The sequence below is a fragment of the Solanum dulcamara genome, chromosome 12 (genome assembly GCF_947179165.1).
Source record: "Solanum dulcamara chromosome 12, daSolDulc1.2, whole genome shotgun sequence".
In the NCBI taxonomy this organism is placed as follows: domain Eukaryota; kingdom Viridiplantae; phylum Streptophyta; class Magnoliopsida; order Solanales; family Solanaceae; genus Solanum; species Solanum dulcamara.
In genome coordinates, this window is record NC_077248.1 from 66117487 (window position 1) to 66135866 (window position 18380).

The window sequence follows — 18380 nt, forward strand, 5'->3', positions numbered from 1 at the left end:
AATTTTAACATAACATGTGAGTAATTAAATAATAAAATGATTAATAATTATGATAAATTTTGAATATTCACAAGCAATGTGATTTAGAAAATGTACAATTTAATTAATGTGCTTAGTCAGATCTTATAAGAAATAAATTAAAAAATTAATTAATGATGAAATGCAATTAGCCCCTTTAATTACTCTCACATAATCACCACTAATTAACAACAAGAAACAAAAAAGGAATAAGACAAGGCAAAAAAAGGAACAAAAAGAGAAAAATAGTAGAAACCTTTAATTTACATCAAAGGTTTTATCTTTATTTGTTTCCTTATAATCTCTTGTTTCATAATATATTATATTGTATTTATAATATTATATTATATATTATTATATTAATTTAATAAGTATAATATTTGAATAGATTATACATCTTATATAATGCACATTTTAATTATTTAAAAGGATAAATCTACGAGAAAAATAAGGTACATAATAAAATTATTATAAAAATATAATATAATTATTAGTTAATAAATAAAAATAATAACAATAATATAATCGATAAAATTTCATAAAGTGGAGTCTATAGCATGCATACAATTTTTACCATCATCTTTTCAAGATAGAAAAATTATTTTCGAAAAATCTTGCACTCAAGCAAATTACAACGATAATAAAATCAAAAAAATAAACAATGTAATCATATTAAATCAATTATTATATAAAATAAATTTTTTATTATTATATAAAAATAAATTTAATAATAATATAATAATAAAAATTCAATAACAATCCAAAATAAATATCGCATTCATCCAAATAAGATTTTATGTTCTTTTCTTTCACACTCCCTATAAATTCTTTCCCAAATCCTTTAATCAAAAAGCCAACAAAAAAAGAAGAAAAAATAAAAATATCTCTACCATATTCTTTCCAATATCACTTTCCAGCTGTTTGAGAATTTGGGTTTTTGGATCCAAAGCCTTCTATCTCTCTCTAAATCTTGAAGTCCATCTGTCTGTCTGTCTGTCAGGCTTTATCCAGATCAGTCACAAAAAAAATAGCTTAAAATCTTAAAGATTGACATTTGGAGAGTTGTAAATGGACCAATTTGGCAATTTCTTGTTGTTCATAGCACAGAGTGAATCTCTTTTCAGGTATATATGTTACTAATTTGAGGCTAAATTTATCCTTTTTGGGGATTTTTTTTTTAGGTTTCTTGTGATTTGATGAAAAAGTCTTTTCTTTTGAACATTTGGTTAGTCTTTTTCAGTGTTTTGTTTTGTGGGGTTCTTGAGAATTGAAGAAAAAATTCTTTCTTTGAACATTTGGGTGTTTTTTCCACTTTATTTTATTTTATGGGGTTCTTGAGAATTGAGGAAAAAGTCTTTCTTTTGAACATTTGGTCAGTCTTTTTCACTATTTTGTTTTATGGGGTTCTTGTGATTTGAGGGGAAAAAAAATCTTTCTTTGAACATTTGGTTCTTGAGAATAGGTGGCTAAAGCTAAGAACAAAGAGTTGGTATATGTGATACCTTGGGTTTTAGTGAACCTTGAAGGTGTTTTTATGCCTAAATATTGAATCTTGATGAGCTGAAAAAAAGAGAGAATTTTGGGTGTGAAGTAATCAAAAGGGTCATCTAGATTTTTTCTTATTATGTATTATCCATAAATTTTGAACCTTTAGTGAGCTAAAAAAGGAGGTAATTTTGGGTATTTTTTTGAAATAATCAGTTGGGTTGATCTAGATTTTTTCTCTTATATATGTATCTCCAATCATAAAGCTTGAAGCTTTTGAGTTTTAACTAAAGAGGTGATAATTTTGGGTGTTTCAAGCGATCAATAGAGTAATCTTGTATTTTGCCCTCTTATGTATTCTCCAGGCATAAAAATTGAAGCTTTTGAGAGCTAAAAAATGGAGATAAATTTGGATGTTTCAAGTGTTAAAATGAGGTCATCTGGATTTTTCCTCTGATGTACTCTCCACTCATAAAGATTGAAGCTTTGGTGAGCTAAAAAAGGAGGTAACTTTGGGTATTGTATGAATAGGGTCATCTGATTTTTCCTCTTATTTAGTATGATGATAATATGATACGAACTTGAACGAAGAAATGGGGATTCATATAGTCGACCTCAACTTGTTTGGGATTGAGGCATAGTTGTTGTTATTGTTGTATAAAGATTGAAGCTTTGGTGAGCTAGAAAAGGAGATAATTTTGGGTGTTGATTCAAATAATCAATAGGTTCATATGGATTTTTCCTCTTAATTAGTATAATCAAGAAGTGGAATTCATATAGCCGACCCCAACTTGTTCGGGACTGAGGCATAGTTGTTGTTGTATAAAGGTTGAGGTTTTGGTGAAGCTAAAAAAGGAGATAATTTTGGGTGTTTCAAAGTGATCAAATGGGATCATCTGGTTTTTTCCTCTTGTGTATGCTTCATTCTACGGTAGCCTTAACTTCTGGAGCTTTAATGATGTTTTATAGCAATGAGGTATTTATATTTAGCCATGGAAGAGAGAGCGCGAGTAAGCTTTTTGGATCGACACCCCATGACCAATTGATAATCCAAACATCAGATTCATTCTCTGGTCTGCTTTTATTTGCGATTGGTTTTTTCTTGTTCATGGTGGCATTTGTAAAAGACAGAGAGTTTCACAATTTCTTTGCTAAGGGATGTGTTCTCCTTCATATAGCTATGGCTATATGGAGAATTTACTTTGAGAGGATGCTTGAGGAGGATCTTGGCCACGATTGGCTTAGATTGGTTGTTGCTGACATTGCTTTAGGACTTTCTTGGGTTTTCTTTCTTGTGTATTCTTGGAGAGAGAAGTATGATTAGTCTTTTTCCCTTTGGGGAACGATACAAAGAAGTTAGCATGACCTCTATTCAAGGATGACACAGAACAAATCGTGAAAAGTGTGATTAGTTTATGTTGCCTTACTTCCTTTGTTTCATATATGGATCTTGTGGTTGTTGCTGACATTGCTTTAGGACTTTCTTGGGTTTTCTTTCTTGTGCATTCTTGGAGAAAGAAGAATGATTAGTCGATATTAAAAGTGGAACGGTACAGAGAAGATCAACATGGTCATTGCTCAAGGATGACACGAACAAATCAAGAAACGTATCATTAGCCTTGTTTCATAAATAGATCTTGTGGTTGCCATTTTCATACCTTGAAGGGACACATTTGAGTCCGTATTTTAGATTTTTATTCCAGAAGACGAAAAATCCATCTTTTGTTCAAGTATCAATAAACTACATCACAATCCCAAACTAGTTTGATTTGGCGAAAGAATGTGAACGTTTGCAGACTGAAATCTGGTTGTTATTGCTCGAGTTATAGGAAGCTACTTTGCAAGAAGTTAGATTTTGAAACACAATCAGATTGTGCTTCTTTGCTTCAATCTTGTACGGTACTTTCTTCTTTTTCTTTTTTCCCTTCTTTTTTGTGGACAATTCTTGTAAAGTGCTTCATTTACTGATGTAAGTTTTTGTTGATAGAATGAGAAGTGTTTGTGATCTCTTGATGTTGGCTTTTGTTTGGAGTATTTTAAACTTTTTGAACTTCAAGACTGAAAGAGAAGCTTGAACAACAGTAAAGTTGTCTCCGTCACCTATTGGTTACGTGTAGGGGTGGGCGTTCGGTATTCGGTTCGGTATTTTCAAAATTTAGATTCGATAATTCGGTAATCGGTAATTCAAAGTATATACCAAATACCGAACTTTCAAACTTCGGTTCGGTAATTCGGTAATCGGTAAATAAAAATTCGGTTCGGTACGGTATTCGGTAATACCCAAATTTTTGCATCTTAACATTGGAGATTTTTTCTGGTTGTTTGTTTGTTGGTGCTGTAGGTACAATTTCACAACACATTGGCACAATCTGAGAAGACAACTATGCTTGGTTGGTTGTTTGCATTTGTTTGATCTTTCTTGTGTAGGTGTGACAAGGGTACAAATACAACTATGGAAGGTGCATTCACATCACCCTGGAAGGAGCTGCTCATCAAGAATATCACATCAAACATCACACAACAACAACTACAATCTGCAAACTGAAGTTGAACATGGAGGAGCAACAGCAACTTCCAACAACTACAACTACAGCTCTTGGAGGCCCTTGCTCTTGTTTATTTGCTTGTTTGTGTGTTTATGCAGGTTACTGGAGCAGCAAATCCCAACACCTGGAGCCATTTTTCTCCTATGCAGAAACATCACACAACAACAGCAGAGACTACCACCAAATTAATGCACTCAAAATGGTTTTGCAACTTGGAGGATGCAATTTACTTGGAGCCAACAACAAGCAAAAAACTAGCTGAAAAGTATAGAACATGAAAGAATAAATGGTTTATTACCAATTCTTTTCCAGTTTCTTCCTTTGAACCTTTTCACCACTTCAGTCAAATTCGTCTCAACTAATCAAAAAGTTACAAGTTGTAAAATCTATGTTATCCTATTTTTGTCTCTCAGAGATCCCTGGAGCTCTTTTAGCATCTGTAATGGTGGAGAAAATTGGTTGGAAATTCAGTATGACACTTATGTGTACTTTAAACTTCCTTTTCCTTTTACCTCTTCTTGTTCCTCAACCGCCTGCTTTGACTACTTCCTTGTTATTTGGTGCTCGTACTTCCATTTCGGGAAGCTTCGTCATTGTGGGCGTCTATTGTCGAGAGGTAAATATCATTCCTTATAATAATGCAGTTTCTAGACATATTTACTCATTCCTGTTTCCATCCAGTCAAACTTGATTCCATGGGGCAAACTGGAAATAAATGTGTTCAGCTTTCAATAGATCTTGAAGAAAATAAAACCGTCCATAGAAACAGTAGATCTAGAAGAGGGAAATACCTGTAGTAGTGAAGTTGAAGGGCTGAAGTGAAGGCGGCGTGAATGGCAGAAGCAGAACTTCAATAGTAGTGAAGTATTGAGATGAATACTGAATAGGTTAAGTGTTAGTCTGTTAGGGACTTCACTTAGGGAGTTAGGGTATGTTGAAGACAATTGGGCTTGGGCTGGATTAAATTATAGGAATGGGCCTATAGCCCTTTATGTTTAAAAATTAAAAGGAATTTTTAGGAGCCCAACAGAAATAATTCGGTATTCGGTAAATCCCGAATACCGAACGGGATAATTAATAAATACCGAAACCGAAACCGAAATACCGAAATTTAATATTCCGGTACCGAATACCGGACCCAAGTACCGAATACCGAAGACCGAAATACCGAAATAGCCGGTTCGGTTCGGTAATTCGGTTTTCGGTATTTTATGCCCACCCCTAGTTACGTGTTCTAGCCGCAAAAGTAGCTACAAATGTTTGTATAAGGGTGGGTTGTCTTTGGAGTGTGGTCCTTCCACAGACTCTAGTAATGCAAAATGTTTTGTCCATTGCTCTTTTCATTTCTCCAAAGAGTTGTATTATTTCTGATTTGAAAATGTGTGATTGCTCACTTTCTCTTAATTAGCCTGCTTTATGAATATTCAATGATAGTAGCTTAGACTAATACAGAGCCTTTGACTAATTCTTCAGGAATCTTTAGTTGGGTCCCTCTTCTTTTTTTTTCTTCTGACCAACAAATCCGTCTGTTGCTAACCTTTAGATCAATTATAGCTTTTGAAACTCGAAAATAATATAACTATCTTTTTACACTTAAATACTAGGTTCAGATCGCATCGTGCAGGACTCAAACTTGTGATCTAAACCACAAGTCTCTCAATTTTTGTCCCTTGAACTCAACCCTAGAGCATCTTTAGGGTCCCTTTTAATCAATAGTGATCTTGTTCCTCTACCAAGCTTAGTTTACAAAGCAAAGGAGGGTATCTCTTTGGTTGATATTAGTTTGGCTCGCATCGACTTCCCATCTTTTTTAGTTGATAACTTTATTACAATTTTAAGTTCTCTATTTACTCTTGTACAAGCAAATTTGATTCAAAAAACACAAGATGACCAATGACCCAAGTTACAAGTTTCTTCAATCTTTCCACTAGAACTCAACCATTGGGCATCTTTAGTTGAGCCCCTTTTTAGCTGAATTTCATTTATTCATCGGACCATCTAACAGATGATTAGATTCTCGATCGATCGAATTTCAATAAGTGTTTTTCAAGTGTTTTTCACTATTTATGACTTCATCTTCAAGTTTATTGGTGATAGTCCTTCTATCTCTCTAATATTATTTTCTATTAGATCTTCCAAAAATTGAAGTATGTCATTTGCTTAGTCTTTTTTGAAAAGAACCAATGAAGTTACAGTATTTGTCTCAGTTCATAGATTCTTCCTACAATAATGCTATTAGTATAAGCTTACAGTACTTTCTGGCCACAAAATAAATTATATAACCAGCCCCACCCCCACTCCCCATAGGGACAGAGCCAGGCAGGGTTTGAACCTCGATAAAAAATATTATTTATATATAATTAAAATTATTATTATATATATATATATATATATATAATAGATGTTGAATTTTCTTTTACTTGTTCGTATATTCACTTTTTCCTATTTTGAATTTAGTAAAAATGGGGAGTTTTTAACTATTTTAAAAAAATATATATATTGGTTGATGTTGAAATGGTGTTGGAGTAATTTTATGTCGGCAGAATTAAAGAAAGCTGAAACTTCAAAATTCTAAATTTCTAATTTTGACAAAAATGTCCACAAGTTGGACATAATAAATTTGAAATAACGTTTCATTTATCTTTCCCTATCATTCAACTTTGCCATACTATAATATTTAATTGCATGTTAATTTCGGATCGGAGAGGAACATGTCAAAATGAAAAGCAAAAATTATTAAAAGTATTGAGGAGTGGTGAATACTGCTTTATTTTTAATTAGAGATTTTGAATATAAATTTGTCAAATATTTTGGCTTTTACCTTTTATTTGGATGATTATTACGTATTATTTCATAGTATTGTATTATATTGTTTGATGAATACAATATTTAAATAGATAATATCTAAAGTTAGTGGAGAAGGAGATTGCAAATAAGGGATTTGGATTTATCTAAAGTTAAACCCTAGAAAACATCTTTTGTGAATTTCATTTCCATGATAATCTATATTTATACGTTGTTTTCGTTACATGTAAAATTGCATAATTACTGACGAGAATTCTGAATTTTTTGAAAACGATTACGATTTTTGGCTTATTTTGATCGATCATTGTAATTTTCTTGACCTCATAGCTCCAAGATCGAGCGAATTAATCATCACAAATCCAGATCTTCGTAAGAAGCTAGGCATATCATATCATATCCATCATAGCCCGACACGTCCACCTATCACGTGTTTGAATTTTGATATATATCGAATTCAAACTAATTCGATCACAAAAAAAATAAAATATTAGACATCGAATAAAAAAAAAAAGAAGGTAATAAAACGACATGTTTGACACATTTCTAAATTAAAAGTAGTGGGAACCTTTTTCCTTTCCCAATATACCTCTCAAGTTATTTTTTTTAACAGATACATCGCCGTCTGCAATCAACCGAACGCCGGCGAAGAACGACGGAGCAGAGAAAAAAGGTAAAGCTTCATATCTTCATACTATTTCATTCGATGTTGAAGTATCGACGATTGATTACTTTTGAATTAATCAGCTTTTTTTTCGTGATTTTTTTCACTCCGATAACACAATTAAACCATTGAATTTGTGTTTCTGTGTGCTCCGGCACTTTGATTTTAGAACCCTAAGCCTTTTTGATTACTCAGAAATGTAGATGCGTAGGAGCAGAGATGGAATTTGAAATCAATTGGTCCATAGGGAAATAGAACAACAAACCCAGAGATGGAATTAGGGAGGTAGAATGTACATAGATCTTAATGATCGAGAAATTTGTCAGTCCTTTGAGACAATCGTAGCCTTCGAAACTCAGAAAATGTGGAGTTCGCCCCTCTATTATTCTCTACTTAAATGGTGGATTTAGTTCACTTGGCTGAGGGCTTGAACTGCTGGAGGTAACTTTTATCTCATCAACAATATATTTTTTTTTCACTCTTTGTTTATAGAAACATATTATCGTTTTGCACTCAAGGGTGCGGGTTAGTAGGTAAGGAAGTGTGTTGATTCTAGTAGGTAAGGAAGTGAGTTGAGAATCATGAAGTCTCAAGTTCAAATCCGAACAGAGTCAATAAGCACTAGGTGGTTTTCGTCTTATCAGTCCAACCCTTGGTACCTGTGCTAGTGAGAGGTAGTAGTTACCTTGTAGAGTTAGTCGAGTAGTGTGCAATCTAGTCTAGATATTACGATATTAAGAAAAAACAAAGATATGTATTCTCTTTTTATTTTTTTCTACTTGTGGGATTTCACTGGGTATGTTGTTGTTGTTCTGAATTTTGATCCAAGTTTTGTGACAAGGAAACTGGATGGAAGCACTATTCCCTGAAAAACAGACAATCAACACATATCGTTCTTCATTTTCAGCATTTTTGAATTCGAATTATCCTCTTTAGGAAAGTTGGTTTTTAACCTTCTTAATTGTAGTGTAGTAAGTCTATGTGAATAGTTTGTTATCCAAGTAGTTATGGCTTCTCCATACGTGTTTTTTTGCACAAAAGTGATGGATTAAACATGACTCTAATTTTATGGAACATGTTTTGGAGAACTTATAATTTGTTTTAGGAGACTAATTATTAAAAAACATTGGAATGGAATTGGCTCAAATAGAGCATAATTGATAGAGTAGATTCATATAGCTAATCCGACTCGTTTGTGTTTGAGAAGTAGTTGATTGATTGAAGTAGACCTATTAGGAAATTTGCATCGTAAAGCGGCATAGTTTCTAAAGCTAGAGAATTTCACGTACATGCACTTCTTTTGTTAAATAATTTTCACTTCACATTTTCTATTTCCTTCTGTATAGTGTCTGCGACGTCATGTGGAACAGATAGTTATTAAGTTGGCATACTATTGATTAATTGTTAAAAGTTCAAATAGACAACGCTCTTTGAGATAAAATGTAGCACAACATCGTAATGTCATTAACGACATCATTTGTGCATCTTGTGAATGTATTTGATATTACATCTTTGTCGGAGAAATATATTAGTACGAAAAACTTATGTTGTGGGAACTGGGAAGATTATCATTTGGTTAAATAGTATATGAAAGAAAGTGAATGCTAAAGCTCTTTTTGGCGAGTGGGGTGTTGTGGGAAGAAGTTTTTGCCTGAACAGGGGAAGAGGGGTGCAGATAGCGTAATCTTTACTCCGATGTAGTCTCACAGATTTATTCCCCCAGGAGAAAGCTAGTCTCTTTTATCTTTGAACCTCCCCAGGAGAAAGCTCTTTTTACTAGGATAATATACTTATCAATTAGATAAACTCATATATAAAAGGTTCCTAAAATACTCATGCACACTTAGATGTGATCCGTTTGTAGTGATATGCGCTACAAAGGGTACCGTAAAAGTGTGGGGAGGAAAGAGGGGGGGGGGGGGAACAGGTGATTAAAAGAAAAGGTTCTGCTTCTGGAAGCTCTGTATATTTTGAAATTATTTTTGCTACTGTAGAACCTGCTTAGATGCTGTGTAATTTGCCCAAGTAATGTTAGCTGGGAAAGGGCTCCAAGTGTAAGAGGGAATTGCTGCTTTTAGAAAGCAAAAGAGAAATACCCTTTTACTCTGTTCACATCTTCTATGTAAAGTAACATGGATATTTTGATAGCTACTACTGTTGTCTGTTGGTATCCAACTTTATATAGGTTATATGTCTTTTAAATCTTAACGATTATTGAGGATACAACTTTTTAAAACGAGTGTGTGTTTTACTTAGAGGTGATGTGGGTGGAAAATTATAGTATGAACTATGAACAGTAGATGCTAGTGCTTCACCTTTTCATAGAGAAGGAGAAGGAAAAAAAGGGCCAGAAGGTGGTATAATACTAATATTTGCAATCTCCTTCTCCACTAATTTTCTTAAGAATTGTGGTTAAGCATTTAAAAAAGGATTCCGTCAGCACTTGGTGTGCTCGATTGCTCATGTTTAATCAGCACTTGATTAGTTCATGTGAAAGTGGAGTAACATTATTATTTGGACACCATAATAGATTAGTAGATTGATGAAATTGTGAATTTGATGTTCTATCCGTGTTTTCGACAGGAAGGCGTGGAGGACACGTATTAGGATAGCTGGTTAGTAGGTACTGTAGGCTTGTCTTGCTTAGGGTGGTTGCCATTTTACTAGTTGTTTCAGTGTAATTCTTGTTTTTCATATATAGCATTGTTTATTCTTGTTTTCAATAATCTGTCCTAGTAAGTTGTTAATTGATTATCACACTATTCTGTTGTTGTCTTTGCTTCCTTCTGGTAGACTTTGCACCGTTTTCTTGTTACATACTATCTCTTTTTCACTGTCTCCTTCTTCACATGAGCCGTGGGTCTTTCGAAAACAGCCTCTCTACTTCCACGAAGTAGTGGTACGGTCTGCGTACATTCTACCCCGAGACCCCACTTATGGGTTTTCACTGGGTATGTTGTGTGTTGTATGTATCAGCGTTTTCGATAGACACCCTTTTGGTTTTTTCCTTTCTTCCAAAAGTTTTGATGAGTTGAAACTAAATGTGCATTTCTTATGCTTCATCTTTTGGTCCTTTCTAGTTTGTCAGGCCAAGCTTTTGGGAAGCTAAAAGTGCTTAATTTTTTTAATTAAAAAATGCTTATTATAGAGAGTTGTGGTGTTTGGCAAACTTTTAGAAAGAGAAAAAAAAAGTTGTTTTCTAGTAGTAGTAGAAGCTTAAAAATGTAGCTTCCCCCGATGCACTTTTGGAACCTTAACCTTGGCCAAACACAAATTGTTGCTCTAATATTGGCAGAAGTGTTTTTTGAATTGACTAGCTAAACACAAACTACTACTCTCCAGAAGTGTTTTTTGGCCGGACAGACTATCTGTTAGTTTATTTCTATTAGTTGTATTTCAGTGCTTAAATGTCCTTCAGATAGCCGTCGTTGATAGTTTGTTTCTAACTCCTCCAGTAATCTTTGACGATGGGTGGACTACCAATAGAGAGTACATCCACAAGCATATCCTTGTCGAAACTACCAAAAGATCAGAAGTCAGCCGCATCTACAATGCCCGATTCAAAGCCAAAGAAGAAGATTTGCTGTGCTTGCCCTGAAACTAAGCAGCTGAGGGATGAATGCATTGTGGAGCACGGTGAATCCGCGTGTGAGAAATGGATTGAAGCTCATCGTAAATGCCTTCGAGCTGAAGGTTTCAAGGTCTGAAATCAGTGATAGAATCAGATTTTCTAAAAAAGACACAGGAAGATACAATTTTTTGTATAATGCCAAGTTTGTTTTTGGGACCATACAAGTTCAATCAGCTTAATGTTTACAGATCATTTATACAAAAGAATTTTGTTTAACAAAGTTCAGGAATAAAGCTAGGGAATTGAATAATCGATTTGCTTGGGTAGGAAATTTAAGATATTTTTTCTTGATTATTTGTATTGTGAATTACATTTCTTGAGGTAGATCGATCAATCCAGCCCTATCCAAATGATCGCCCCTTAGCTGAGTGAGATTGTAGGTTGTGTTAATGATTGTTCGTCATTCTCCTACATTTAACACACGCATGTCTTGTAGTTTTTGTTTTTGTATATGTGTCGTCCCTCAATCCTTCTCCCACCTTTTCTATATTATTATTAGTAGAGTGGTGGCATACCTCACCGAGCTTCGCATTCTAGAGTTTTTATGAAGACTCTGATGGTGCATGTGTGTGATAGGGCTCTCGTAAGTACCAAATATTAGTGACGTTGTCATAATACGTGTTGGAAGTTGATTGTTTTCATCGACTTGCATTAAAAAGTATTATTTGTGCATCAAATGCTTTATTAGGAAAATAGTATGAGTTTTTTTTCTTGTAATAGTATTAGTGATTTTATAGAAAATAGAAGGTAGATCTTTATATAGATATAATTCTTGGAATATTCCTCAGACTCAGAGTCCCTATATTTCAAGTTGCATGAAGTAATATTCGAAGTTTTCAGGATCTATATATTTTAATCTAAGAACATGATCGTACAAATGATGTTTTCATATTAAAATAGCTAGAGTTTAATCGACTTTGAAACATTGGTTGAAGTTTAATTAGCGTTTAAAAAAATTGATTGTTAGCTCACTTCTCCCATATTGTTTAGTTTAATTTTGTATAATAATGTATAAATATTTTACAACATTTAATTATGACAACTAATTTTTCCTAACAAGTTAATAAGTTAACTTGAAATATAAAGTAATAGTATATTACTATATCTACTTAAATTGTAAGATCAATATAAAGTTTCCTTTTAATGGAGTGTATCTGAAGGAATATTTGGTATTAATATCTAATTAAATTAATTCAACTTCAATAGAGTTATTAAATACATCAATTACTTATTTCGTGTTTGGTTAATGAGTTGGAATTATTATATTTTTGATTTTTTTTAATTAACTATTCGAGATTCTATTACATTAAAAGTGTATTTAATATGCTGAAAGCCATTTTTTCAAAATGATATATTGTCGAAAAAGAGAAAAAAAAAGAAGTTACAGAAAATGTTCTTTTGGTGTTTGGTTAATGAGTCGAAAATACTTTTCTGAGTTTTTTTATTAAATAATGAAACGACATTAAGCGTTGACACTATTATAAAAAAAATGACTACGACGACCAAGAATATGGTACAGGCTGAGTGTCACGACCCAGCCCCGTAGGCCGTGACTAGTGTCCGAATTGGACCCTCATATACACACCTATTATCTATAGTCAATCGGCAATTAAACATGATATAAGATTTATATGGGTAACACGTCGTCTCAAACGGTTACTTATATATATACCAAAATTAGCTATTTCTTGGGGAGTCTTAATTGTCAAAAATAAGATAACATAATACGTAAGCCGACAAGGCTTTCACTCCGAATATAAATGTCCAAACACATAAGCCATACTAGTACACCAGACAACATCTACATACAACCCACTCATGTGTCTACAGACTTCTAAGAGGATTAACAATAGCATATGACGGGACAGGGCCCCGTCGTACCCCTAAATACACAAATATATACATTATAAGGATTAGTACCCAAAGTTTGGGCTCCGAGATAATGGAGCACTTCAAACTCGTTGAGTAGAATCCTAAGCCGGCGGCTCTCCAAAATGAGTATCTGTACCTGCGGGCATGAAATGCAGCCCCCCGAAGAAAGGGGGTCAGTACGAACTATGTACCGAGTATATAAAGCATAAAATACCGTAAAGGAGATCACATCTGCAATAAAGATTCAGGAGCTAATCACTGTACCTGTGTTTTATGAAATGAATACATGCATATCATCATCATATATCATACCCGGCCTGTTAGGGAACTCGGTGTCACAATTATATCAATATATCATTATATGTATATATATACCATACCCGGCCCTCTAGCAAGGGACTCGGTGAATAGAGTAGTGTACACTGATACCGTATCCGGTCCATTATGGGACTCGGTGCCATAATCATATCGTCATATCATCATAATATCATATTATCATATCACGTACCCGGCCCTCTAGTAAGGGACTTGGTGAATAATATAGTGGAATCCATACATGATAACATACCCGGCCTATCGTAGGACTCGGTGAATAATACCATAATAATATGCACGAATAAGGTATCATTAGCAACCTTGTGAAATTTGATCATTATCGGAGACTTAATAGAATAAGCAAAACAGTCCATCATTTGAAAATCAAGACAATAGTCATTATGAATCACACCAATTATGGATTATACTAAAATATGAATTATACCACAACATGAGTTATACCAACTAGGATGGCTGGAATTATACACATGAGTCAAGACATAACAATATAAATTTTGAAAATCAAGAACGGTAGCCATCCGAGTATATCTACGAATAAGAGTTTCTTTGGAATTTAAGCATACGTCATTCGTTCGTTTCATATGGATCATGCCAAAAGAAGAAAATGTTAACTTTACATACCTTTAACGTTTATACGTATATGTTGTCCAATATTGTCTCAACCTATATTAAAACGTTAAGCACTATGGTTAAGCTATGGACAAGAATAAAACGTAGTCTATCGTTAGTAGGTTATTTCTAAAAAAAATTGGACAGCACCTCCCCTATACCGCTCACTTTTCCCACTTTCAAACCAGCCATATAATCATCAATCAACATCAACAATCCAAAATATTGACACAAAATAAGATTTATTATTGACAATAAGCCTAGAATATTTCCACCCGACTCATGTTACCAAAGCAGTAAATTCGGAAAGTCAAGTACCTCACGTTGTATCTAAATTTTGAAAATGAAAACGGCAAAACTGGACTTTATGACCTTCATGAAACATTTAGATCTTTGTCGTAAGTTTCCAATGCAAAAGAAATCAACTCAAAAATCATTTTCTACAAAGAGATATCATCAAAATACGAACAGCTATACATGAAGGATTTTTCAATCCAGAATCTGGACAGAATTTGTCTTATGATTCATGCTCAGTTTTCGACCTAATAACAACAGATATAGACTAAGTCATAAACATAAGAGTTGTAGGTACGTGTATTAGCTTTCCAAAACATGTTTAATATCTAAAATCGAAGGTCTACACAATGAGATATTCCAGAATTACTACCAGCTACTCAATTCCAAAAACGGGTTTGAACATTCACAATCTTCATACACCTTTTTCCTCCAAATTCAAGAACAACAACTCATCAACAACATCAAAACAATATCAACCATTATTATACATCATCACTAAGATAATTCCATCTATTTAATCTACCTAAAACAACCCCTTAACCCATAACTCTCAACAAATCACCAAACTAGTTTATAATACTATTTTCTCCGTTCTAATCCGTTAAAACTCTAACTAAACTTGTTAACAATGAAAAGGAGACTTTAATATTACCTTAAATTTGCAGCACCACATAAAATCTTCTCCTTATTGGCTGATTTCTAGCTCAAATTGAAGCCAACGCGACGTACAACAATTTTCTCTTCATGAGCTTCGGATTTTGGGACTCGAATTTTGGTCGGATTTGGTTTTTCTCTCAAGAACTTCCCCTCTCTCTCTCTAGAAATTTTTCTGGATATTTTCTTAGTCTAAACTATGAAGGAAGACATAGAATTTAGATTAATTTCGTGGGTATTGGGCCTGACCCGAATTAGAATTGGGTTGGGCCGAATTTACTATTTAGTTTGGCCTGTCAAACTTAAAACGTGTATATCTTATTACTCCGATATCACATTTCGTCCCACGACCTATGGTTGGAAAAATATTTCAATTATCTACAACTTTCATGTTGAGAGTTTTCCCAAATTCTCAAATTATAAAGAGGTTATGGCCTCCCGAAGTCAGCTTACCCGAAACGTAACTTTAAGAAAAACATATTTGATGGCTTCTATTTTGATTTGGCTTAAGGGTCCTTCTTGAGATGTATTTTACTACACATAAATTATTCATATAACTTGGCATCTACAACAAATCATGTCCTTTTAAAATTCAAAATTAAAAGTCCTTGAATTTATAATCGTTAGCTTACGAATAATCCAAAATGCAAAAATACGAAATGTAACACTGAGACTGCTTCTTTCTTAATTAAATATTTCAATTTTGAGTTTTGGATATAAAAATATTCTTGGTACGAAACACTTTTCCTGAATAGGATTTATACAACGTGAATTTGAATTGATCGAATTTCAATGTGGATATTAGACATTTGATGGGAATCGAGTCCTTTGTATGGTAAAATTCTTAGTAGGAAACACTCTCTCGAATATGTCTTGCCCAAATTTGAATAAATCGAACTTCAATGTGGAAATCGAACACCTAATGAAAATCGAGTCCTGCATAGGAAAAAAACTCTTGATAGGAAGCACTTTTCCCGAATAGTTCCTGAGTGATGTGAATCCAAATTAATCGGATTCCAACGAACAACTAATGTTAATCGAGCCATGTGTATGCAAAAATTCCTGATAAGAAGCATTTTCCCCGATGTAATATCCCTCAAAATGCTCATAAGTGCCTTAAGAATGCCTTGGGAATAGGCCGCTCATGTAATGCATTATCCTTAATCTTTTTGAAAAATCCGAATTTAGAATATCGATCAGGGGTCAAAACCTGCGGAAAATAATCTCGATGGATTTTTAGGACCCGTAGATCGAAAGATAGAATTCTCAAAGGAACTGCGCAAATCAGTAAGGTTCACAGCAAGTCCGCGTCACGGACTTGCTTGCCTCCGCGTTGTGGACCTGGCGAGGTTTTTTTTGGCCGAATTTAGTTTTTAGCAAGGGCACTTTAGACTTTTCCCTAATTGTTAGCTAATGAACTTAGACATTTTTAGGACCTAATTCAACTCTATAAATTGACCTAAACCTCTAATTTTATTCATTCTTCTACAATTCACCTACTCAAATATTTCTCTCTCTACAAAAGACTCTCAAGGGCTCCATTGAAGACTTCAAGTAAATTCACTCAAGCTCTCCATCAAAACTCTTAAGTTCTTTCAAATTATTTGATTTTCTCACTTAAGATATGTGGGTATTGATTCATAAATTCTTTCATCCATGAAGCTCAATTAATTTCTCAAGGTTTTTATCAAATTAAAGTATGGTATTTTATGGGTTTTATGATCTCTATTCCTATTGCATGAATTATGATTCAAAGTATGATCATGAGTCTATCTTAATATAAATTGATGGTTATTGCATTAAATTGAAGAGTTTTTCCATGAATTCTCCTATTTTGATCTCTAGGGTTCATGATGCAAAATATGAGTATTTTCAATTATATTTCCTAATGATACTATCTATATGAATTATGCATGGGCTGATAGAAAGTCCATGATCATGCACGTTTTCAAGTCAATTACATGATTTTTCAAGTCAATTACATGATTTTTCAAGTCAATTGGTTATGCAATTGAGTTTTACTTTAAGTTCAAGGTATGAATTTCATGCAAGTTATGAAGTAAGGTGACTTAGGGCCCGATGTGGTGACCTAACGCCTAACGTTATGAATTATGCAAATATAACTGTAATGATGAAAGGACAATTTTCACATTACAAGTATGTTATATAAATGAGCTACTCTATGATTTCAAACCTATGATCATGACTATGATAGATGTAATTATGATTTTTATGCTATGCATATATTCTGTGGGATTTGACTTAGCACCGAGTGGACTTAAGGTGGAGGCCTTACCAAAAAGCCCTAGTAGCAACCTCATGTCTCTTGAACTACGTGCCACCATAGGAACAAAGGGATTAGAAGCGAATACCCAAATCTCTAAGAGGTGAGTATCCGAAATATCAAGGCTTAAAGGTGAGTACCCGAATTTAAGAACTAGGGGTGAGTACCCGGTTCACATAACCGCTTAGTGGATCCACTAAGGCATGTAGAGTCTACCTTGGCAAGTAGATTCCCCTTTTCTTCATTGTATGGGGAGACAACGGGATTCCATGTTATAGCTCGTATGGTCTTATTGTCGGTTATGGTTCCTATCTCACATATGTATGATCTCTTATGTATGCTATGATTTTAAATTATGCTTTGGTCAACATGATTTTCTCATGTCTTTACTTACCTCATCTTATCATGTGATTTACTTGACCATTGCATTCCATGATTTACGTTGCATGTCACACCCTTATACTTAGTACATTTTAACGTACCAATGCATACTTTTTGCCTACATTGTCTCATAATGTAAGGGTTGAGGTTGAAAATCATACTCATCTACGTGGATAGTTAAGCTTTCCTATCCAGCGATGTTTGTGGTGAGTCCTCATTTATCGGGGACTAGTTATTGAGTTAGTTATTGTTTTCAAAGACTTTTGCTATGTTTCATATTGAGAGTGAGTTAGGGACATGTCTTAACCCCGCCCATATTCATGAGTAGAGGCATCTAGTTGGACAAATATTTTGAGTTTATGTTGTCATGTGATGTTCTTAAATTTCTATTTATAGTTTACACTCTCTTATGATGTTTCCGCTTTTACTTTACCTTATGTATGCTTATGATATGTACAAGAGGCTTGGTTGGAGTCCTTCGAGGTTTCAATCTCCGTATTACGACTAGGCCTTAGGTTGAGTCGTGACACCCGAATAGGTCATACTATTCGCAAATCCAAATTAATTTGACTCTACTGCGAATATCGAACACCAAATGAGAAATCCAAAAAATAAAATGACTAAGTCAGAAAATTGATTATTTTTTTGTAAAATTTTTTTCCATCATACAAAACACAACAATAAAAAATAACATACTTAATGTAGTATCACAAGTAGAATTTCGAAAAAATAAAAAGTATACCCAAACCTTACCCTCTTATGAGCAGAAAGGCTGTTTTCGATAAGCCTTCAATTAATTTT

The 18380-nt window shown here is 33.8% G+C and overlaps 1 protein-coding gene, 1 long non-coding RNA gene and 1 other non-coding gene across 7 annotated transcripts; 2 read left to right on the forward strand and 1 right to left on the reverse strand.

Moving 5' to 3' along the window:
* Positions 1–859: 859 nt before the first annotated feature.
* LOC129875910 (uncharacterized) lies at positions 860–11514 on the forward strand. 5 transcript variants are annotated; one of them, XR_008763233.1, is made up of 5 exons: positions 860–1142; positions 1869–3397; positions 3491–4665; positions 7465–7524; positions 10971–11514. XR_008763233.1 is itself a non-coding variant. In XM_055951148.1 (2 exons), exon 2 carries the CDS (start codon positions 2390–2392, stop codon positions 2825–2827), a length of 438 nt encoding a protein of 145 aa, XP_055807123.1. In that variant the 5' UTR covers positions 860–1142; positions 1869–2389; the 3' UTR covers positions 2828–3508. The 5 variants fall into 5 exon arrangements, 1 of the variants encoding a protein (XP_055807123.1); XR_008763232.1 differs by lacking the exon at positions 3491–4665; XR_008763234.1 differs by lacking the exons at positions 1869–3397; positions 3491–4665.
* On the forward strand, positions 3019–3123 carry LOC129877978 (U6 spliceosomal RNA). The gene has a single exon (XR_008763685.1). It is a non-coding gene; the product is annotated as a U6 spliceosomal RNA (small nuclear RNA).
* Positions 11515–12839: 1325 nt separating the features above from the next.
* LOC129877338 (uncharacterized) lies at positions 12840–15084 on the reverse strand. The gene is made up of 3 exons (XR_008763527.1): positions 14913–15084; positions 13976–14017; positions 12840–13154 (listed from the first exon to the last, which is right to left on the reverse strand). It is a non-coding gene; the product is annotated as an uncharacterized LOC129877338 (long non-coding RNA).
* Positions 15085–18380: the final 3296 nt, after the last annotated feature.

Coding starts and splice junctions, on each gene's coding strand:
- LOC129875910 (XM_055951148.1), top strand. CDS start 2,390: ATGGGATCATCTGGTTTTTTCCTCTTGTGTATGCTTCATTCTACGGTA.